Raw genomic sequence first — 22,148 nt, forward strand, 5'->3', positions numbered from 1 at the left:
TTTGTGTGCAGAGATTCTATGCTCACAGCCCACGCCAGGAGTAACTTCATCGAGCCTGTCTAAGCCAGCAGCGGACGGCCTCTCCCAGCCGAGTCCCGTCCAACTCGAGCAGCGTACAGCGGACAACGTCGTACTGCAGCAGACAACACAACGATGCATGACCAGACGGTCTGAAACTACAGGCCGCCGCCAAAGACGGATACTCTCCTCAGCCTCGAGGGCATTTTGCGATCTTTGCGGTCGTACAAGTCACACAGACCCAGCACACCACGCAGGCTGCAACGGCTTTGTGCTGCCCCACCACCTCTGCGAATGCGCCAAGCACCAAGTTTCCGACTCCCAACATCACGTCTCTCTACCTGGTTCTCATCTCATTCGCCCTCGGCATCGGGCTCCCGTTCGCAAGACTAATCCGAACGCGCGAAAATGGAACGCTCGCAGCCGGCGTCCTCCAACTTGATGGGTACGTCCTTTGGCTAGCCACAATTGACAAACATACACACACACACACACACACATGGCACGCGCGCGCGCTCTCATGACAGCCTGGAACCTGGCGAATTGCTAACCTCGCCCCGTTCTCACGGGCTGCAGAGACGCACAACCGCCTCATTGCCGCCATCCTCACGCACTACCGCACGCTCATGATGCTCGCGACCGTGCAGGCCGAAAACGACGACGAGAATCCGACCCCCGAAGCCATTGCCGTCGCCGGCATCTCCATGAAGCAGGAATTCGACGGCCTGGTGAGAACCCAACCCCCTTTTTTTTTTGTGTGCAACTTGAACCCATCAAGTGCCGCACCTACCTTCTTTTTTAAACATTGCTGATGAAAATCCACAAGTACTCGTCGGTCAAGGAGCTCATCACCCTCTCGCGCAAGATCAAGGAGCTGTGGGTGTTTGGCGCCCTCGGCCAGCAGGACCCCTCGCGCGCCGCCCGCGAGGTCCGGACCGAGCGCGACGTCGCCGCCGTCGCCGAGCTGCTCAACGGCATCGAGGCGGCCAGGATGCGCGCCCTGGCCGAGGGCCACGGCGGCGCGTGGGAGCCGCTGCGCAAGGAGGACGTGCAGGCGCTGCAGGCGCTGGCGGGTAAGCAATAACGAACAAGCAGGTGGGAACATTGGGCGGGCGTTGTGGTGTTTTACTTGCTGTTGGGCAACGACTTTTTTTCTTTCGTTCCTTTCGTGATGGTTTTTTTTTTTTTTCGGATCGTTCACAGGGGCATGGATATACCCCCGCGCATATAAAGATGCTCAATACACAAAATAAAAGAGGAAACAAGGTCATGCGCTGATGTGATTTGGCCAAACACGCTGTACATTTATTATCAAATAACAAGAAATACACATGGTGGATCAAGGGCAGGTCATGTCGTGATGTGGTTTGATCAAACACGCTGTTGATTTTATAAACGCCAGAAATTCTACAGGAATCGGGATATCTACTCTATCCCTGACCACCGTCGGGATCCTCCTCGTCTTCGTCGCCGAGCTGCTTGTCCACGTTTTCCGACTTGCCGCCGCTCTCTTCCTTGTTAATCTCAGCCACCTTGAGACCGCCAGCCGTCAGCCACAGGAAGTGGTTTGCCTTGAACTGATCAATCTGGTTGAAAAAGGCGTGGAACCTAGTACAAAACTTTGTTAGTCCATTATCCCCTTGTCCATGAGACATATGCAACATGCGGGGGGCAGACTCACGTATTCTCCTTTTCCTCTACGTCAAAGATGCGCTGATAAATCTCCTTGTCCTTGAACGCGCCCATCTTGTCCGCGTACCTTTCAAAGTCAATCTCCGCGCGGCCCAGGTTGTCCGACGCGCGGCGGTTGTAGTTTCCAAACACGGGGTGCTCCAGCAGCAGGCCCAGCCCGGGCGCCTTGGGGATGGCCATCTTGTTGTCGCGGTAGCTCTCGTCCATGCGGTCGAGCGGCGTGCCGCAGCGCACCATCAGGCTCACCAGCCCGACCATCTTGCGGATCTGGTGCATCATGAAGCTCTGCCCGTGCACCTTGAGCGACAGCCACTCGGTGTTGTTGATGATGACGGGCGTGGGGTTCACCTGGAACGACTTGATGGTGCGCTTGGCCGACGGGTCGCCGTACGGCTTCTGCACCGTGTAGTTGTGGAAGTTGCGCGTGCCCACGTACTTGTTGAGCGCGTCCTGCAGGCGCGCGCGGCGCTCCGGCGTGATGCGGTACCGGCGCTTCGCGTTGATGTAGGCGGCCTTGATGTCGCGCAGGGCAAAGTCGACGGGGCCGAGCTCGCGGCCCTTGGGCTTGGCGCTCGTCAGCACGACGGGGTTCTCCGCGGCGGGTTTCGGCTCGGCAGCGGCGGTCGACGGGGCTTCTTGCTCAGCGGCGGCGGGTGCGTCGTTCTTGGCCTCGTCCTTGGCCGCCGCCTCTTCCTTTTCGGCTTCGGGGTCGTCCATCGAGTGGATGCGCTCCAGCACGGCGGCGCGGACCTCGGGCTCTAGCTTGGCGAGGATCGGCTTGATGTCGTTCTCCTCGACCTCTGCCCAAAAGTTCTTGACGTCGGCCATGTTGGCGTGATATTGGTCCTCGTACCCGTATTCCTTGTTCAGCTCGACGAGCTTCTGGCCCAAAAAGGTCTGTGGGTGGGGAGGGAGCAGGCAGTAGCTGGGCAGCAGGTACTCATAAAAGCGAGAGTCGCAGTACTGGTAGCAGTTGAAGCTGTTGTTGGTGCGCTGGATGCCCCAGATGCGGATCTGCTCGGGGAGCGCCTCGTTGATCTTCTCCACAATGTCCTCGTCCTCGATGATGAGCTTCAGGCTGATGACATTGCCCGCGGCGTGGACGCCCTTGTCGGTGCGCGCGCAGCGGGCCAGGCTCGACTTGCGGGGGTCGTCGGCGTTGGCCTTGGAGATGGCACCGGCCTTGATGAAGGCCTGGAACAGGTCCCTCTCGATCGTGGGCTCGTCGCCGTTGACCTGCATGCCCTTGTATCCCGTGCCGCTGTACCCAATCATGACCGCCACCTTGCGCTTGGGTCGTCGCTCTTCGGCCGCGATTTCGTCCTTGGAGAAGGGATTCTTGGCCTCGATGACCTCGCCCGCGGAATCTACCTTGCGTCGCTTGTACTCGCGCCAGTCGTTGGTGCCTTCACGCTTCTCGCCACGCTTGCCACTACGACCTGTTAGTCTCCTCGGTTGGCGCGGTGTACTCGAAAAGCAGTGAATTCAAAATGTCGGGGTAGAACTTACTCCGACGACTTGCCGCCACGGCCCTTTTTACCACGCTGGTTGTTGCTGTTGAAGCGAGAGCCTCCGAAACGCTGCTTACGGTCCTGGCCTGCATTGCTCCCGCCACCCGCGGACGGGTTCGCAGAAGAAGACTCGCCGTTTGTCGCCATGGTAGCATTGACTCTAATTTGGCAATGCAATGGGGAGCTTGGAACATGGCAGATCTAGATAAATCTTGAGAGAAGAGAATTTCTGAGTCCGCCGCGACTTTGTGGGGCAGTGGGGCGCTGCCTCCTCCAGCGGGCAGCATCACTAACACGACAACATGCAACGACACCGTTCAGATGAATATTATGCTGAATATAAATTGAGGATGTGCTCATCAATTTCATACGAATTCCTATATGCCTTCATATTCTGACGCTACACCTCAACAACTGGGCCATTGTATTGTCTTTTGGCCAGTGCAAAGTAGTACACCACGCTGAAGATGACGACAGCTCCCGTTCCCAAGCAAGAATAGTTCATAGTGTCAGCTTTGACCGGGGTTGCAGGAGGCCAAAAACTGAAAAACAAGACAAAGACCAGGTAGCAACAGGCAAACATGTTGTTCACTGTGCCCAGCAAGGCATTCATACGCCAAGGACCCCATACCAGACGGTCCGGTGAGAAAATCTCATCCTCGTCACCGCTCGGTTCAGCGATCGCACCAGTCATACGACGATGCAAAAGCAAAACGAGAACTACAAGGTAGGAAGCATATAGACACGAGATTGAGAGCGACAGCACATCGTTGAGAGCCACAGCAGAGCCAATGTTGATGAGTGTGAGCAGACAAGTTATGACGGCGGTAATGGAGACTGCCCACACCGGAACTTGGCTTTTTGGGTTGACCTGCCTCGCTGTCAGTATACTTGTTTCAAAACCTAGCCAATATTCTTTGTCCTCCTCCTCCATATTTTAACTGGATACGTACCTTTGAGACAGTTCGCCAGAATGGGACGCCATGATCGCGCGCAAAGGACCACAAGACGCGCGATGCCGAGACGAAGAGACCAATCAAGGCACATGTTCCCATACTGAAAATGATGGAACCCATGGCCGCAGCCCCCGCAACGGAGTTTGTGACGGCTTGGAAGACATCCAGCATGGGGAAAGCGGACTGGGGCTCGCCTTTGAGGCTAACGAGACTGAAGCAGACGCCAATCAGCATTGCCAGACCGAGGGTACCGTTTAGCAAGATGCCGATGATCATCGATTTTGGGATCAAGGCAGAGGGGTTGTGGATTTCTTCGGCCAGCTATGGACAGTTAGCAAGTTTCCAGTCCGCGTCACAAAGCTATCGCGTACATGAAAAGCCGCATCGGCTCCTGTGTGCAGCAGTTAGTGAAAGGTGTTCAAGATGGCTTGGGAAAAGATCAAACTTACCAATAAAGGCAAAAGCATTGCCAATCATGCCAACCATGACGGAGATGCCCTGGTTCGGCCACATTCCGCCGTTGGTAAACGTGGTGAAGACGCTCGCCGCGTCGCCGTGCTCACCCATTCTCGCCAGCACAACCAAGATGCCAACGAAAGCGGTAATGTGCAGCACCAGGATGCAGATTTCAATCTTTGGCAGCAGGAAGTTGAGAAACACGGCCACGATCATGCAAAACGCCATGATGGCGATGCTGAGCAGCGTCTCCCGCCAGAGCGCGGGCACCCACGACGGCGTCGTCAGGACGGCGAGGGCCTGCAGCAGGCTGCCGGAGAGGTAGGCGGCCGAGGCGACGCTGCCCTGCCACCCGGCCGCCGTGACCCAGCCGGTGACGAAGCTGAGCAGGTTGCGGCTCCGCTTGGGCGCGAGCATGTAGACCCAGTGGTACTGCGCGGCCGCCGTGGGCGCCATGGACACGACCTCGCACAGCGCGCTGAAAGTGCTTAGATTGCCGACCCAGATGACAATGTATGTGTAGATGAGGCCGCCAGGGCCGCCATTCTCGAGGCCTTGGGAGAAGAGGACGAGAGACGCCTCCCATGTGATTAGCACAGTGACGCTGAGACTGAGGATGGACCAAAAGCTAAAGTTGCGCTGCAATCACAATTTTTTTTCATTAGCCTCAAAACTACCACGGACTATCACCTGGCCTTCGCATTTGTGAGCTCTTACCTTCAGCACAGGCTTCTTGCCTAGCTTGAGAAGCTGGTCGCTGTCATTCACATCGCCGCGGTTGGAAATCTCGCTTTTGGTCGGTTCCGTCTCCACGTTGCTGTCTGTATAAAATATTTCTGGTTTGCCGGCCATGATGCTTGGGTGGCGGGTACGATCGGGGGGGCCAGAGAGGGGCGGCCGGTAAGTGTGAGATTTCCACAGTCGTTAGGATCAGATCAGATCTCGCTGTGGGGAAGAGGTAGTTACGAATAAAGGGGAATCGGCCGGGTCAAGCTCCAGACTGCACATCGCGGGCAATGTCTCGTTAAATATTGCGACCCGACGAAAATGGTGTGGTGAAACGGGACAGGGTTTACGTAGCGAGAAGGAGACGCGGTTTCACCCATTGCACAGCTCACGGACCCCCGGTGTGCCGCAGATAAGCCTATGTTCTTCCCCTTAGACGAGCCTGAAATGTAGAGGCAAGCCAAGCAGCCAAGCAGCGACCCTTTTTCCATGCTTATCAACTTAGAAGTGCTCGGCACTCCTCCCCCGCATACAAAGGCCATAATAATAATGTGGCGCCAGCCACATAGTACCAGGGACAAAGTCGACGGAACGGCCAGCGTGTTTCCTATCTACTTGACAGAGTTCCGCCACCATAGTCCAGCCACCATACCATAGTCTAGACTTTCAAACAGAATAGCTATTTCCATTACCGAGCAGGGTCTTCCCATCGAAGGAGCCGACTTGCAGTAGATGGATGAGTATCTTTTTCTTATTTGTCTTTATTTTCAGGCTGTAGAGCTGTCCTTCGTAATCCTGACAAAAGTCCCCGATTTGACAGGCATATCAAGGCGGAGCCTAATATGTGTACTGGTGCAGCAGCCTTGGTGATCCGTCGTCATGACTAGCTCGAGCTACGCAGCCAAGAAACCCAAATTTAGTTGTCCAGTCCACTTAAAGCCTGGTCAATTGTTTTACCAGTGAGCCTGATACGATGGTTATTGATGAGCTGAAAGTATATTCGCGAACGTGACATTCGGACAAGACTCACTTTTGGAATACTTCCCTGTACTTACTTGTCGTCTCGGCGACGACATTGTCAGGAAGAACAACCTGGGAATTGTGACATGTCAGTGAAACTGTCTTCAAGGCCATCATGCAATCATGCTATGCACATACACCAGGCTTGCCCTTGAGACCGTTGGCGGTCAGGTAGTCTCGAATATACTGCTTGTCGTAGCTTGGCTGGTCCTTGCCCACCTGCACTGGAGCGGGCCAGAAGCGAGAGCAGTCGGGCGTCAGGACCTCGTCGACAAGGATAATTTCGTCCGTTGCCACATCGAGACCTAGATTGTGCCAGAGGGCGTTAGCCAACATGGCGGGGGTGGGGGAGGGGGCCAGGACGGGCCGGAAATTTGCAGCAGTGGCAGTTCCGAGATTGCGCAGCTGCCTCTCTGCCACTCACCAAACTCCATTTTAGTGTCGGCAATAACAATTCCGCGTTCTAGCGCGTACGCATGCGCAGCCTTGTAGACTTTGAGGGCGAGGGCCTCAATCTGGTCGGCATATTTGTCGCCGATAATCTTGCGCGCCTGGGCGGGCGAGATGTTTTCGTCCTTTTCGCCGGCAGGGGCCTTTGTCGAGGGCTGTTTGACATTATTAGCTCTCTTGTTCGACCAGGTAAAGCTGCGGCACGGGGTCAGCCTTTACAGTGTAGATAGGGCCGCCGGGGAATTCCTGGCAGAGCTGCAGTCCCTCGGGCATGGCGATTCCGTGGACGGTTCCGCTCTTGGAGTATCTGCAGTAAGTTGTTAGGGTCGCGTGTGGCATTGAACATGCGGAGGAGGGCCGGCATCACTCACTCGCTCCATGCGGAACCCGTAATGTAACCACGGACGATCGCCTCGATCGGAAAGACTTTGAGGGAGCGGATTTGCATGCAACGACCGCGGAGAAGTGTGCGCTCTTCCGCAGTGATGACCTCTGGGGCTGTGGGAGGGCGCATGCTGATAACGTGGTGCTTGAGCTCGGGGACGCGCTCGCGGAGGACGTCAAACCAATGCGCTATCTGTGAGTCAGCCTCGGTCAATCCATGTTGCGCGGCGATGGCATAGCCTACAAGACATTTGGCAAAGGATATGGCCCTTGTCAGGAACGCCGTTGGAGAGAATCTCATCATAGGCCGAGATGCGGTCGGTCACGGCCATGAGCAGCGACGAGTCATTAATCTTGTACAGCTCGCGTACTTTGCCGCTATGCGAGTGTGTCAGTATAGTCGCATATCTCACATAGTCGCCATCCATCAGGTACTCACCTGGCCACGAGGGGCAGCGACTGCAGCTCGACAGTCGTGATGCCGGCACCAGTCATTGTGACGAGAGGGCGGCTTGCGGCGGGGTTGCTTGGAGGGGTGTTTGCGCGGTCGCGGGCTGGACCAACAGGGGAAATGGCTTGCTGATAGCTATGCGGGTGCCTCCAAGGGTTTTCCAATCAGTTCAGCGGTCGATAAGCTGCCCAGGAGTCTGTCATCAATGGATATTATGGTCAAAATTTCCAGAGCGATAACTTTTTTTTCGCAGTACCCGCGAGCGCCCGCGCCGCCTTCGGATCATGGCGGGGCAAGTCGCTGTGGTTCAAGCAAGACTCCACAGGGCTGGGTCGAAATTATTACATACATATTTAAATCACGATAAAGTCGATAAACTCGCTGTCGGTCATTGTCAATTAAATTCGTGATAGCATGTATCTCACACTGATAACACACCAAAAGCTTTCGCAGTGCTCATCCGCAGCGCCACTTCCATCCGTCTTCCAGTCCGTCAATGCCCGGCCCGCCATCCTCGCTACAGGACAGTGCGCAGCGATAGCCCAGCTTGTTGCTCGACACTCTATAGGAAGTTCTGGCAATCACACAATCTTTCAAAGAATGTAGCGATACATCCACAATACTTTCTTCGGCTGTGGCATTCTGTGCCGGCTTGAACGGCACTGTCAGGCCGCAGAGATTGGGCTCGCTGGAAGATGTACCAGTCGGCCCTTGGGATGTGTGAGTGATAGAAGGTGTGATGTATGGACAGCTGTATGTCGAAAGGATTGTACCAGTTGGCCTCGCGATGCTATTGTGTGTCAAGGCCGTCTGGTTTGCGGCGAGGGTTGCCGACGGGGCTGTCGACGTGGTCCGGGCATTCATATTCTCAACCATCATAGTGTATCTCGTACCGTTAGCACTAATATGACGTGTTAGTCTAAAGGCGCTAGTATTCTACCGAGTCCAAATTCAATCGCATAAAGTAGTCGATGCTTACCTATGGGCTGCTGCCTCCTGGGCGTCTTTGTTGTTCAGCTGCGTGTCGTGTATTCGGCCGACCACGGCAGCGACAATGAGGCACACGATAAAGGCAATGAAAATTGATGTAAACAGTCGTATTATAAGCGTTTTTCTTGGCAGAGGTTCTCCGTGCCTTTTTTCTCGCCCAAAACCATCATCGTGGTACAGTGGTGGCTCGGCCAACACGTCCTCTCCGTAGGGCGGCGGCTGGTTTCGCGGGCTGGGAGGAAGACTCTCGGCCAGAGTGGTGTCGCTCGATGCGTAATGATGTGTCGCTACGCGGACCTGGGGATATGCACCCAGTCGGGTGCCAGAGACCGTCGGGGACGAGGCTGCTGAAGATGATCGACGACCCATGGCTTAGGCGGTGGTGCTAGTAGGGCAAGCGCTCTGGTTGTGTTGCGAAACCATCAACGCAGTTAATCACCAAGTTGACGACTACGAACGTACGGTTTGTGAGATATTTTCGTCTTCAGCCTCAAAATTGGGGGACGTATAGCTTTTTACGGCATCCTTTTTTTACTCGCCACACTTTTGAGTCCTGATCTCTCCATGCCAAAGAGCTGGTGTTGGCGGTCGGTGGCTGGTCCAGGACTGGAATGCGTCTCGGTCATGGAGTGTGTCACTTACAACAGGAGACCAACCACGGCAGAGAAATTCACCGCGCTAAACCCGTATCAAGAAAATTTCCCTTGATGCATGTCTTCAGTGTCTCACATCATCCCTTTCTACGTACGTCAAGACTTGTGCATAGCTTGCTCTGCGCAGGAAAATGTCTTTGACGGCGGCACGTCATACCATCGTATTGCTGTCGGCGGACACTCAGGACGGTTCTCTGACGCACAGTAGCGAGGATTCAACTTGCAAAGACGAAAAGGTCCAGTTTGGATGTGATTACGGGCTTAGCATACGTTTGAGATGACTCAGACATACAAGCGATGAACAACGCAAGTGGCACCGCTCGATACGATTCGCACCGTGACCATGAATGCTCCAAAGTCCAAAATTTGTACAAAATTCAGATGATTTGCAGAAAGAACCATGCCAAGCAACCATTTTCAATTGAGAACCGAGCCACAGTGCTGGTCAGCGTCCCCTGCCGAGGTTGTGCAGTAAGGCGGCATGAGCAAAGCCACACGTAGTGCGCAGCCCAGCTTCCCAGTCAGCAGCATTTGATATCATCGCAAGTTATAGCCAATTAATGCCCGGCGCCCTCCCAATACAGAAGCAAGATTTTAATGTAGAGCACATCTGAACAAACCGCTCTAGCGAAGGTCCACGCTATGTCATGCATGCAGCTATCAATATGTTATCTGTGGCAGAATCGTCAAATTGACAGTCACATACGCCCCATTCTGGAGCCACCAAGACGAGATCCGGGCAACACTCAACAGAATCCATGACGAAAAGACATACAACTCGGTTTTCACGGGCATTGAGAAAGAAAAGGCTGGACGTGAGCGGGGAAGTGCAATAACTGACATGGCAAGTTGGTTACACCAAGCCAAAAGACAGCCCACCCACAAAGAGAGCATATGTTTGACCAGAGCAATGTAGAAGATCAAAAGCTTCCTTACTTGACAAATAAGCTATCATTGCGCTTTATGCAAAACACCTCATTCAAATCTCTCCCATTCAAGGTAATCATTTAGCCTCGGTGTTAGCTACTGATGGGGGCAAAATGTACTATAGGCTGATCTCGTCCCCCGCAACACGACTGAAAATCCCAGGCTTATTTTCCGCCACTGGTCTTGCGTGTAGTTATATCCTGCGAAGCCATGCTGGTTGTATTAAAACTGCAGAAAGAGGTTACAAAAGAAACTTGCAAAAACAAGACAATCTAATCGCAAAAACACGTATAATCAGCCATCAGAAGCAAATTCCGCGAGACAGCGACAAAGCTGCATTGTGGAGATTCTTCTGTAAATGGAGCTTTGTTTTCTGTCCAGGTGACTGTCGGCGCATTTCGGGGAGCAATAATCCCTGCGGCCTATATGCGACCCTGTCTTGCAGGTCTCAGGTACGGGGCAGGCGAGCCGAGTTATCCGGTATGGTTTTTATTACATTATTTATATGCGCAACATCAATCATACTATACGCTATAATCTATCTCATCGAGCAGCGATGCCGGCGCGCCACATCCCCTGGGGTTTGTGGAAAGCTCCATCGTCCCGGGTACCTGACAAATCCCAGCGAGGATCAATTTTGCTGCTGCTATGTTCAGTTTGGATACCAGAATTGGACACAGCACGGGTTCATTTTAACAAGTCCGCAGTCTCGTGGGCAGACTTGTCCCCCGCTGGATCCCCCATCACAAAAGGCAGGTCGCCGAGAAAAGCAAAACTGAGACAGTTAGCCCTGTACATACAAATGGCCTAATGAATACGACCAGGTTACTCCATCAAGGGCAATATAATGTCATGTATAGCAAATCGCGGAGGCCGTCTCCAACTACTTTCAGCTGCCTCTTTTCCCAGATCTCCGCTCTGTATGAGTATGACCCTGCTTTGTATTGCATGCGGCACTTGATACCACGGAATAATTGGAGCAGTCCAAGCGAGGACAATAGATTAACGCGACTTGCGGGCCCATAAACTACCATTCAGAACCATCCACATATCCATGCCCGAGAGACATCGGTATACTCATCTCCATCCCAGGGACCCGTGCGGGTTTTTGCCGGATGACATCCGCAGCTTGAACTACACTAAACGCACATATGCATCTACATGTCTTCAGAACTCCAGCTCATGAATCCAGTTTAATGCCTCTAGGTGCGTTGATGTGTATTCAAGAGGGCCCATGGATGCGCTTTTGCCCCCGGCATCTTTCCTGCGAGCATGGGGTTGCGGCGATGCGTCCAGTGGCAAATGAGGCCAGGCTTTCCATCGGTATTAGGGCAAAAACTATTTAACCTATTGTATTCCTTCTCGTTGGAATCGAAACTTTTCCCCATCAGTTGCGATTTGCTTCTTTCCTCGACATGATGCTTCCTTCCTCGCTCTTTGTGGCGTTTTCCGTCCTCGCGACCACCGCGAGTTCGCGCGAAGGCCTTCACAAGGCGACGTACGGGCTCTTGCAGGTTTCCCCATCCTTTTCTGGTAAAGGCGTCTCCCTTTACCCGGCTCATCATCCTGACCATGATCCGTACGATCTGGAGCACCTGACCCCAAAGCTGGAGAATGAGCTATACTATAGCCAGGAGGGTCATAGACGTGAGTAAAGTCAACCCCGATCTCATCCATGTGCGCCAAGGCTTACTGTATTAGCTGCCATGCATGGTGCCAAGCACAGCAACATGAAGGCCGTTTTCAATCACCCTACGGTTGTGCTCGACTACAGCAGCCACCTCACCTCTCTACAGTGTCCAGCCAGCGGCATAATGAAGGCCTGTTTCCGGCCTGAAGCGTTTGAGCACGTCCAGAGCACCTGGAATATTAGCGTGCTCAGCATCGTGACGTATCATGTCGGGTGCGGTGATGAGTACAACGGACAGCGTTCCTACTTCGTGGCCGAAAGCCTACAGTTCGACGTCAAGTCTTCGTGCGTGTCGCTGAATGCCACTTCCATCGACCACGAGCATGCACTTTCTTCTGGTGAGATTACCTGGGGAACCTACGAACATCCCGAGTACAGGAAAAGGGTGCCTGTCAAGGGCCATGTTCGCGTAACACGGCGCACTGCTTCGCAGCGTGAGACGTCGAGCATGTATAGGCGAGACGACGGAAACGAGACAGAGGTGGACTTGGATGATCTCCTGGGCGATCCTGGCACAGACGACGAGGCGGACAGGGGCGAGTCGATTGATCTCAACAACAATGGCTCGGCTTTGGTGGACTTTTTCGGGACTGACAACTTTGACATGAGCGACATTGCGGATCCGGTGCCCCAGGATGAAGACCTGGACTTCATCAAAGAGGACGGCAAGGTCGGCACGGACGAGGAAGAGAATAGCCCCAAGCGGTTTCGCCAGCGGGCCTCTCCTTCTCTATGGGATGCACGGGACAGCCATTTGCGCCTCGAAGATCGCGGCATTGTAGAGTTCTTCCAGGGTCTCTACAACGGTGTCAAGAGTTTCTTTCAGGTGAGTGAAGACCATCTCTGGCCAGCCCCCCTGTAGCTTGTCGCCCGGCACTAATCTCCACATCTGTGTGTAGAGTATTGGCGACTTTTTCAAGCAGGCTGTAAGCCTCATCACCTCTGTCGGCAAGATCATCGTCGCGTCAGCCATCGTGGCTGCCAAGCTGATTGCCGTTCCATTTGGTGTGCCATTTGATCATTCCTACCACAACGACTTCAGGTTTACGCATAATGTCGTCGGCGAAGCCAGTAATCGCCCTCCCAAGATTTTTGGCTACGAGGACGGCTTCAACCTCGCCGGCACCGGAGGTATCTTTTCAATCCAGTGCGCCAAGTGCGGTGTCCACGGCGACTTCTCCGTGGATGGTCGGCTGGCTTTTAGTCTCAAGGACGGCATCACGGACGGCAGGGTTTCCCTGACCAACAATGATCCCTTCACGGTCGATGCCGTTTTTGGCATCACGCTCGAGGTGCAGTACGACAAGTCGGTCAAGGGCTTCGACAAGCAGATCGCGGCCGTGCCTCTGAGCCCCCTCACGATCCCCGGCATTCTCACCCTCGGACCGCAGCTGGCACTCAGTGGCGCTCTGGATCTTGTTTTGAATGGTAAGGCAGAGCTACTCATCGGCGGCAGCCTCGTCATGAACCCGGGTACAGCGGCGCTCAGCCTGGTGAAGAAGGAAGACAACAAGCTTGACGGGTTTCAAACGACCTTTACGCCCGTGGCCAAGGTAAGTACAACCACAACACCCACCCCGTACACTGCAATACTGGATGGATGCTGACGCTATGCCTCGGGACCTAGTTCACCGGTACCCTCACCGCAGCTGTCGAACTCGGTCTTCCCGTCACGCTTGAGGTCGGTATCGATGTCCTGAACGGCAAGTTCAAGAAGACGGTGGGACTGGTGAACAAGCCTTCTGTGTATGCCTCCGCGAGCGTCACCAACGACCCAGACGCCAAATGCAACAATGGCGTGGAGCTCCGTGCAGGAGTCAAGAATCGCATTTATGTGCAAGCCCTCGAGCTCTGGGACTATGACATCCGAACAGATATTCTCTACGAAAAGGGCATTGCTTGCGTTACGTATGTTCCACTCCGATTAACGTACACGATGCGTTTGCAGCTTCCTTTTACTGACACTTGGAATTTGTCCAGCGAGGATGGTTTCGACACCACCGCTGTTGAGCCCGACGTGTCTGTTTTTGACACCGTGTCCGGCAAACTTGACGGAGCCGACATTGCAAACGTCACGCCGCAGATAAATGATGTCGCTGCCAACTTGACAAGCAACCATGGCACCAACGTCGGGTTCCGCATCATCATGGATGAAGACAAGACTTCCATTCTCGTCTCCGGCCAGGACGGGCACATTTATCTGGTCGGAACCGATGAGCTGTACGACGTGAGCTCGCCGTGGGGAACCATAGATCTCAAATCCAACGGCGTCAATCTGGATGTATTTGGCCGCATCATGGCCTACTACCCAGATAAATACGCAAGGCTCATCGCCGATGTCGGCATGTACGAACCCGACAAGGTCCCTGACAAGGAACGAGCAGCGTATGTGTATGCATAGTCCCTATAAGGGAAGCCATTGCTAACCTAAAGCCCATCTAGTGCCCTCGTCAATCTCAAAACTGATGATAAAGACTTTGGTATCAGCACGCTGCTTCTCACCAGAAACGGAAAAAATGCCCTGTACTACCCGACCTTTTGCAAGACCGATAAGGGGCTGCGGCTCTATGGCACGTACATGGTCGTCGACAAGAACGGACAAGTCCGCGCGAACAGCGCGACCGTGGCAAACATAAAGCGCGGCCTGGCCCAATTTGGCGCCGGCCGGCCTTGCCGAACTGTCCAGCTGACGACGAAGCTTGTGGACTGAAGAATTTCGCGACTTGAGGGATGTTTCAGCAAGCAAGCAGAAGATCAATGTATCGCATCGTGCAGATTCCATCCTGTTCATAATTGAAAATGGAGCAACTTAGCCTGATAGTATGTTCTGCTATAGTCAGTAGTTAATAGCACTTCCAAGGGCTTGCATATGAATCAGATATCTTCCACGCCTTTGCTTTGCTTTCCGTCTTAAGCTCTGACCACCTGGCCACGAGATCTGCTACCACTCCCCGTCTCCGGTCATTCAGGGCCAGACATCCAGACAATCACGGAGTCGGCACAGTGAGATTGGCCAAGTGCTACGCACAGTACGAGGTCGCGCAATGCGCAGCATCGTCACACAGCAGGCTTGCACGACAGCGTTTATTAGAGTTTATTAGCGAGTCATCCGATACCTAGACGGGCACGCCACGGCAGCTAGTGCGCATTCATAAATTGTGAGTAATGCATGAGAGGGCCCGGATGGCTGGTTGGAAATGCAGGGCTGCAGAGGCAAAGAGGGTCGGCAGCGGCAGCCGAAAATTCTAGCACCTTTTGGGCGTAGCCAGTGTCTTGATCACCTTAGTAATATCGCGGGGCGGCTGTCGGACATGCGTGCTAACAGTTTTCCACGGGGATCTCACCCGCTGCTGTTAGCATATCGGGCGGCCTGTCGGGGTGGGGTGCGGGCGGCCCAGGGTCATCCAGACTGATAACGCCATTTTCGCCCCAGAGCACTCAACTCTAATCTCGACGAGCTAGCGAGCCAACTCGGATGCGTCTGTCAGCCATCAATCACGCAAGATCCCTCGTTCCTGTTTCGCCTCCCTGCCTGGCCCACGGCCCTGGTATATTGCGAAGCGCATCGCCCGACTTCTTCAGCACAGTCTCGCGGAATCTACCCTAGCCTGTCTCGCACGGCACTCGCAGCAAACAGGCCCCTCGTCTCGCGTGCTCTGATCCAAAATCCTTCCCGCATTGCGATACACGGAGCGCTCCCTCGAGCCAGTCCTGAAGACTCGTTTCAACTTTATTAGACAGAAGCCCCTGTCATCCATCTCATTCGATACGGCGACGAACTTTTTTTTTGGCTTTAGCTTTGCGCAGAGTTGACGCCATCCTACGCTGACAAGCCGCAACCCCGACGTCCGCCTTTTGGCTGCTCGACATACACGCAGAGCACGCCATTCCACCCTCTGCCTGCCTCAGCGCCCGAAGCAGCCGATGACTGGCCCTGCTCTGCAGCCACGCCATCCTTATTAAACGCATATGGCAGCCCATCCTCACCGCTATCCCTTCGAAATGGCACACACAACCGAATTCGACGCTGCTGTACTGGCGTCCACTGGCAATGACAACAATGTAGCGAACCAACACTACCACCAACAAACTGCTTCCGCGACCTCTCCTCACTCTCAACACAAATCCCACCCATCTCAAGACAACTGCGATCGAAGACGACCTGCGGAGGAGGACCACTCCCGCCTCAAAAAGATGACTTCGGCGCTGGTCGGCAAGACCGTCAGCCCGTTTCTGAAAGAACATATCCCAGGCATCTATGCGCCCGTCGGCAAAGACTTCCTAGATGAATCATCCCACACACCGCCAATATCTGTTCCAAGAGATGCCAATACCCGGTTTTGTTACCGCCACCGTCCGGACTCAAAGTGCCGGCGAACAGCGGACGAAACCAAGATGGGCATGATTCAAAGGGTATGTTCTCACTCTCGTCGACCTAACTGATCTTATGCTAACTAGCCTGCAGGATCTCAACAGTCTCTCCGCCGCTGACCAAGAGGCCATCACGCACGTTTGGTCTCTCTTCTCGGCTGCACCCGCCAAGCACCGAGAGCTGATGCTCCAGGGCATCATCACGCAGTGCTGCTTCCCACAACTTTCGACCGTCTCCCGCGAAGTACAAGAGCAGCTCAAGATTGACTTCCTGACAGCCCTACCGACCGAGCTGTCCTACAAGATTCTATGTCACCTCGACACCGTGTCGCTGTGCAAGGCTACTCAGGTCAGCCGTCGCTGGCAAAACCTCGCGGACGACGATGTGGTCTGGCACCGCATGTGCGAGCAGCATATTGATAGAAAGTGCACCAAGTGCGGCTGGGGCCTGCCGCTGCTGGAAAAGAAGAAGCTCAAGGCATGGAGCCGCCACCAGCACACGGCCCATGGCAGCGGATCGGCCCAGACTGCCGATAATGTCAACGGGTCCAACAAGCGTTCAGTAGAGGAGGAAGACGCCCCCTCAAAGCGGCAACGTCTCGATGGTACCGGTCCTTCCCCGGCTTCTCTCGAAACGGAGCGCAAGTTCCGTCCGTGGAAAGATGTCTATCGCGACCGCTTCAAGGTTGGATATAACTGGAAGACTGGCCGCTGCACCATCAAGACGTTCAAGGGCCACGAAAATGGTGTCACCTGTCTGCAGTTTGATCAGAACATCTTGGCTACTGGCTCGTATGACACTACCATCAAGATTTGGAACATTGAGACTGGCGAGGAGCTGCGTACCTTGCGCGGACACACAGGAGCATTGCGAACTTTGCAGTTCGACGACAGCAAACTCATCAGTGGCAGTCTCGACAAGACGATCAAAATATGGAACTGGCAGACTGGAGAGTGCTTGAGTACCCTTCAATGCCACACTGAAGGTGTGCTGTCGGTGCACTTTGACAAGGGCACGTTGGCGTCTGGATCAATCGACAGGACTGTCAAAATTTTCTGCTTCGACACAAAGCAAACATTCTATCTACGTGGCCACACGGACTGGGTCAACCATGTCAGACTTGACACAGCATCTCGAACTGTCTTCTCCGCGTCTGACGACTTGTCTGTCAAGCTGTGGGACTTGGATACGAAGCAGTGCATCAAAACCTATCTTGGTCACGTCGGGCAAGTTCAGCAAGTTCTTCTCATGCCTCCCGACTTTGAACCAGATGAGGTTCCTGGCCCGGATGATAACGATACTGCCTCTGTGCGCAGTGGCCGGAGCGTGACCCCGACACACTTGGTCCCGGCTGATCGCTCTGTGTTTGGTCCTGGATTCGTGTCGGAATCGCGGCCTCTTCCACCACGTTACATGCTGACTGGTGGCCTCGACAACACGGTGCGTCTGTGGGATATCGCCACTGGCAAATGCATTCGAAGCATGTTTGGTCATGTCGAGGGCATATGGGGTCTAGTCGGCGACACCCTGCGCGTGGTCACCGGTGCTAATGACTCAATGACCAAGATCTGGGAGCCTCGTTCCGGCAAATGCGAGCGAAGCTTCACCGGTCACGCCGGGCCGGTGCAGTGCGTTGGCCTGAGTGACAGCCGAATGGCTAGTGGGAGTGAAGACGGCGAGGTGCGCCTCTACAGCTTTGAGGGCGAGACAACTGAGGAGCGGGGAACACCCTCGTGAACTCTGCCCGCATTTGAAGCTTCATGATGTTTGTGATTTGATTGGTTTTTCGGTTGGACTTTTTTCTTAACTCGATATTGGCGTCGAGACGGCATGGCACGCGAGCAATGATGGTTTAGATAATGGATACCCCTGTCATGTACAAGATATATGGAAAAACAAAAAATACTGCATGCTGCTATTTGTGGTTTGGGCTCTCGACATGGCAGGCAAGGTACAAGATACTGAAAATTGGAATAAAATGTTAGAGGGATGGTGTTTGAAAATGGGAGTCTTGCTTTTTTTGTGGAATGAAGGAACTGAACAGACAGAAACTAGCCAGGGCACCAGTGTGCCAAAAACGCGTGTGATGATGATAGACTTGCTTTGAACAATGGCCCAGGCCGAAACATGACTCTTGGTTGCGGTGCTTTTACATGTGACTCCGATCTAGGTGAGTCGTCAGGGCCAGGACCACCGACAGTGGCGTTTAGGTCGCGTGTCCAGCCCAATTGCTCAGAAACCTCAACGGTCTGGAAAGCCTGGCTTGCCGAACCTTTCGTAGAGACGACCGTCTCTGCGCTAAGCCCTGTGCCCGTTTTGGCATGCTCACCTAGGTAGGTAGCTGCACGAGGAGCACCATGATTCCGCGGGAGATTGTTGTCTGACCATGCAACACAGCCCCCGGTCTGACAGGAGGTAAGCCAGCCTAATTGTCTGTAATAACGACGGATGAAATCACGCGCGATGTACCAGTAGTACGATGCGATGCCGGGGGCGCAAGGCCATCATCTGGTGCCAGTCGCTCACAGAGTCACACGGTTGGCGGCGATAGAGCCCCGGAGTCCGGTCGGAGCTCCGCTGAACCGGAGTTTTCAGCGAGGGTGCGCTAGTTGTGGGGGGGCTCCGGGAGCTATGATGCGCTTCTCCAACAGCCATGGTGCTTTTAAAACTCTCCCGAGGTTAAACTGGAACAAAGCGGGTAAAGATCGATTCGGTCTCGGGAAAACGCAATTCATTCGTTGGAGTGTGCTTTAGATTCCCCAATTGCTGCTCCTGATGTTCGCTTTCCAAAGTGGGCAGATGCCTCGGCACAAGGTCCCCCCCCCCCGACGTGGGCAAGAGGGCTACCAAGATGCTCCAGATTGGCGTGCATCGGAACGCTTCGGGCGCTGTGTTGGAGACTAGTAGTAGGCGCCTCTCCAATACCTAACAACAACTCGGTGTGTGTGTGTGTGTGTCTTCTAGAAGGGTGTTTGGCTAGTCTAGGCCGGTCAGCCGGCCGGTACGCCGTGACAGAGCCGAGAGATTCTACAACTGGTCTTTACTTGGTAGTTGTGCACTGCGTCGGCAGGAAATAAAGGCATTAGCATGGTGTTAAATAGTCTTAATAAAAAAGGGTCGGCTTGCGCTGCTCGGCTTAAGGAAAGTAGATGAAGCTTTTTGCAGTCCGTCAGGGAAGGTTACGAAATTATTTAGCAAAAAACGGTTGGTTCAATCGGGTATAGATGGAAGGGCGCTTGCCTCAGAGTACATCCAATTTTACCAGAATATTGTAGACTTTTCCTGACAAGCGCATCAGTATCGGTGCACCAGTACAGAAACCTCCCCAGTGGAAGAGACTACACGATTAGGCCCCTTCTCTCGAGTTTTTTGACGGCCAATCCTTGGCGCAGGGCCTGATATGAGGTGCCGCTGTAGTAAGCCCTCAGCAAACTGTGGAGAGGGTGAGGTGATGTAGATGATGCCTGGTGCATTGGTTCATCTGACTGGCGCGTGTAAGGTAGTGAGATGTGGGCAGTCTCAGTATCAGATTTGCGGTCCTTTTTTTTTTGTCTTTTTTTGCCAATTCAATTCTATGTGTCTAACAAACACTTTGCAAGGGGAGGCATCGTGACAAGAAACCGGCCTTGCATGAGAGAGCCGAGCTTGGAATGGCACCGACCCGGGCGCGCCCGTTTTCCCCCGGAACCAGAACAAAGAGACGCGCCAGCCAATGCGGCTCAAGAGAAATCGCAACACACCCACCCCCGGTTCTCTCTCTCTCTCTCTCTCTCTCTCCGACCGCAGGAAAAAAAAAGAGCGCCCCACGAACACGCACCGGTGGGGGAAAGCCGGGGTTTTCTGGTCGGGCGGCCCTCCCTCCCTTATTACGCCATGGTTTGCTCTGGGCTGTTTTGGCGGGGACCCAGAATCATATGCTAAAAGTAGCTTGGGGTGTGTGTGTCGTCGGAGCGGGCTGCATGTGCTCCAAAGGTCAAAGCTATCGGAGAGCCGTGACTGTACCTTTTTTTGTCGGAGCCCGGGCTCGTTGTCGAAACTCTCTTCTTCCTCTTCTTCTTCTTCTCCTTCTACATTGTGCACTTTTGTTACTCTTCTAACAGCAACTCTCCACTCTACACAACAAGTCTTTGCTGGCTTCTCTTGTCTGTTGTCGCTTCTTCCCCTCGTGCGAAAGCGCAGCTTGTAACTGTCTCCGAAACAAAAGTTACCTTTCCCTCCGCCCGAAACCAGCGTCATTTTGCCTCGTCGCATATCCTCGGAAGGAAAAGAAAAAAAAGAGCGAGTCGCGTCTTGCTTCCTACAACATTCCTCGACGGTAAAAACATTTGCGCAAAGTGTTTTTATTCGTTACCTGGCTTTCCCTTCGTTTCGAACAACTACCCACCCGTCCTCCAATCTACAACAATGCCGAGCCAAACCGACGGCAAGAAGAAGCCGCCTACGGCGGCCGTCAACCTGATCGGTACGTGATTGCATGCGCAAAAGAAGAAGAAAATGCAGATTCGCAGGAAAACTCGGTCAATTGAAGCTAACATGATTTGTTTTCTGCAGCTGGTGGCTCTGCCGGCATGATGGAGGCCCTCGTCTGCCATCCCCTCGGTAAGTTTCTTGGACAACCACCACCAGTACCACCCCAGGCGCAAAAGAGAGGCCCGGCGGGTTTGGCTCCCCACAAGTTTGCAACACACCCGATCGCGGGGCCGCGGCACAACGGGCTGTGCGACAAAGGGCCCGGTGACGTACTTGCGGTGCCCGTGAAAAGGCCTGCTCAATTGGCCTCTCTGCTGCAGCTACTGGCAGACCAAACCGGAATGAAGAAAGAAGAACCCATTGGTTTTCGCTAACATGGCCCAGATACCATCAAGGTCCGCATGCAGCTCTCGCGCCGCGCGCGCGCCCCCGGTGCCCCCCGCCGCGGCTTCGTCCGCACCGGCATCGAGATTGTGCAGAAGGAGACGCCCCTGGCCCTCTACAAGGGTCTCGGCGCCGTCCTGACGGGCATCGTGCCCAAGATGGCCATCCGCTTCACCTCGTTTGAGTGGTACAAGCAGGCGCTCGGCGACAAGACGACGGGCCACGTCTCGGGCCAGGGCATCTTCCTTGCCGGCCTCGCCGCGGGCGTCACCGAGGCCGTCGCCGTCGTCACGCCCATGGAGGTCATCAAGATCCGCCTGCAGGCGCAGAGCCACTCCATGGCCGACCCGCTCGACGTGCCCAAGTACCGCAACGCCGCGCACGCGCTCTACACCGTCGTCAAGGAGGAGGGCTTCGGCGCGCTGTACCGCGGCGTCTCCCTGACGGCGCTGCGCCAGGGCACCAACCAGGCCGTCAACTTCACCGCCTACTCGTACTTTAAGCGCTGGCTCATCGACTTCCAGCCCGAGTTCGAGGGCAAGAACCTCCCCAGCTGGCAGACGACCGTCATCGGCCTCGTCTCGGGCGCCATGGGCCCGCTGAGCAACGCCCCCATCGACACCATCAAGACGCGCCTGCAAAAGGCCCCCGCGCGGCCCGGCGTCAGCGCCTGGCTCCGCATCACCCAGATCGCCGCCGACATGTTCAAGCAGGAGGGCTTCCACGCCTTCTACAAGGGCATCACCCCGCGCATCATGCGTGTCGCCCCCGGCCAGGCCGTCACTTTTACCGTCTACGAGTTCCTGAGGGAGCGCCTCGAGAAGAGCAACCTGGCCTTTGTCGGTGGCACCTTTGAGGAGTAGACAAAGGGAAAAGGTGTAGAGGTACTGCGGTGCAGGCTGAACACATGAGAATTCAGCTCTGTGTCTCGACTTACACACACATACACACACAGCGCAACACACACACACACACACACACACACACTCGCGCTACAT

The 22,148-nt window shown here is 54.5% G+C and overlaps 8 protein-coding genes across 8 annotated transcripts; 4 read left to right on the forward strand and 4 right to left on the reverse strand.

The window, feature by feature from the left end:
* Positions 1–426: 426 nt before the first annotated feature.
* On the forward strand, positions 427–1,102 carry LMH87_008916 (uncharacterized protein; the record flags this gene model as incomplete). Its single annotated transcript, XM_056202166.1, has 3 exons — positions 427–463; positions 595–746; positions 845–1,102. 3 exons carry the CDS (start codon positions 427–429, stop codon positions 1,100–1,102), a joined length of 447 nt encoding a protein of 148 aa, XP_056056756.1.
* A 346-nt stretch (positions 1,103–1,448) lies between these two features.
* Positions 1,449–3,368, reverse strand: LMH87_008917 (uncharacterized protein; the record flags this gene model as incomplete). Its single annotated transcript, XM_056202167.1, has 3 exons — positions 1,449–1,626; positions 1,700–3,142; positions 3,220–3,368. 3 exons carry the CDS (start codon positions 3,366–3,368, stop codon positions 1,449–1,451), a joined length of 1,770 nt encoding a protein of 589 aa, XP_056056757.1.
* A 253-nt stretch (positions 3,369–3,621) lies between these two features.
* On the reverse strand, positions 3,622–5,485 carry LMH87_008918 (uncharacterized protein; the record flags this gene model as incomplete). Its single annotated transcript, XM_056202168.1, has 5 exons — positions 3,622–4,092; positions 4,175–4,498; positions 4,549–4,568; positions 4,627–5,272; positions 5,351–5,485. The coding sequence occupies 5 exons, from the start codon at positions 5,483–5,485 to the stop codon at positions 3,622–3,624; spliced, it is 1,596 nt and encodes a 531-aa protein (XP_056056758.1).
* A 790-nt stretch (positions 5,486–6,275) lies between these two features.
* On the reverse strand, positions 6,276–7,708 carry LMH87_008919 (uncharacterized protein; the record flags this gene model as incomplete). The annotated part of the gene is made up of 8 exons (XM_056202169.1): positions 6,276–6,324; positions 6,390–6,451; positions 6,518–6,684; positions 6,804–6,984; positions 7,049–7,136; positions 7,201–7,402; positions 7,458–7,591; positions 7,653–7,708. The coding sequence occupies 8 exons, from the start codon at positions 7,706–7,708 to the stop codon at positions 6,276–6,278; spliced, it is 939 nt and encodes a 312-aa protein (XP_056056759.1).
* A 412-nt stretch (positions 7,709–8,120) lies between these two features.
* On the reverse strand, positions 8,121–9,023 carry LMH87_008920 (uncharacterized protein; the record flags this gene model as incomplete). The annotated part of the gene is made up of 2 exons (XM_056202170.1): positions 8,121–8,565; positions 8,644–9,023. 2 exons carry the CDS (start codon positions 9,021–9,023, stop codon positions 8,121–8,123), a joined length of 825 nt encoding a protein of 274 aa, XP_056056760.1.
* Positions 9,024–11,649: 2,626 nt separating this feature from the next.
* On the forward strand, positions 11,650–14,634 carry LMH87_008921 (uncharacterized protein; the record flags this gene model as incomplete). The annotated part of the gene is made up of 6 exons (XM_056202171.1): positions 11,650–11,881; positions 11,936–12,750; positions 12,824–13,477; positions 13,552–13,832; positions 13,905–14,309; positions 14,367–14,634. The coding sequence occupies 6 exons, from the start codon at positions 11,650–11,652 to the stop codon at positions 14,632–14,634; spliced, it is 2,655 nt and encodes an 884-aa protein (XP_056056761.1).
* Positions 14,635–15,893: 1,259 nt separating this feature from the next.
* On the forward strand, positions 15,894–18,033 carry LMH87_008922 (uncharacterized protein; the record flags this gene model as incomplete). Its single annotated transcript, XM_056202173.1, has 2 exons — positions 15,894–16,337; positions 16,390–18,033. 2 exons carry the CDS (start codon positions 15,894–15,896, stop codon positions 18,031–18,033), a joined length of 2,088 nt encoding a protein of 695 aa, XP_056056762.1.
* A 2,667-nt stretch (positions 18,034–20,700) lies between these two features.
* Positions 20,701–22,013, forward strand: LMH87_008923 (uncharacterized protein; the record flags this gene model as incomplete). Its single annotated transcript, XM_056202174.1, has 3 exons — positions 20,701–20,758; positions 20,848–20,895; positions 21,151–22,013. 3 exons carry the CDS (start codon positions 20,701–20,703, stop codon positions 22,011–22,013), a joined length of 969 nt encoding a protein of 322 aa, XP_056056763.1.
* Positions 22,014–22,148: the final 135 nt, after the last annotated feature.

The sequence above is a fragment of the Akanthomyces muscarius genome (assembly GCF_028009165.1).
Source record: "Akanthomyces muscarius strain Ve6 chromosome Unknown contig_18, whole genome shotgun sequence".
Taxonomy (NCBI): domain Eukaryota; kingdom Fungi; phylum Ascomycota; class Sordariomycetes; order Hypocreales; family Cordycipitaceae; genus Akanthomyces; species Akanthomyces muscarius.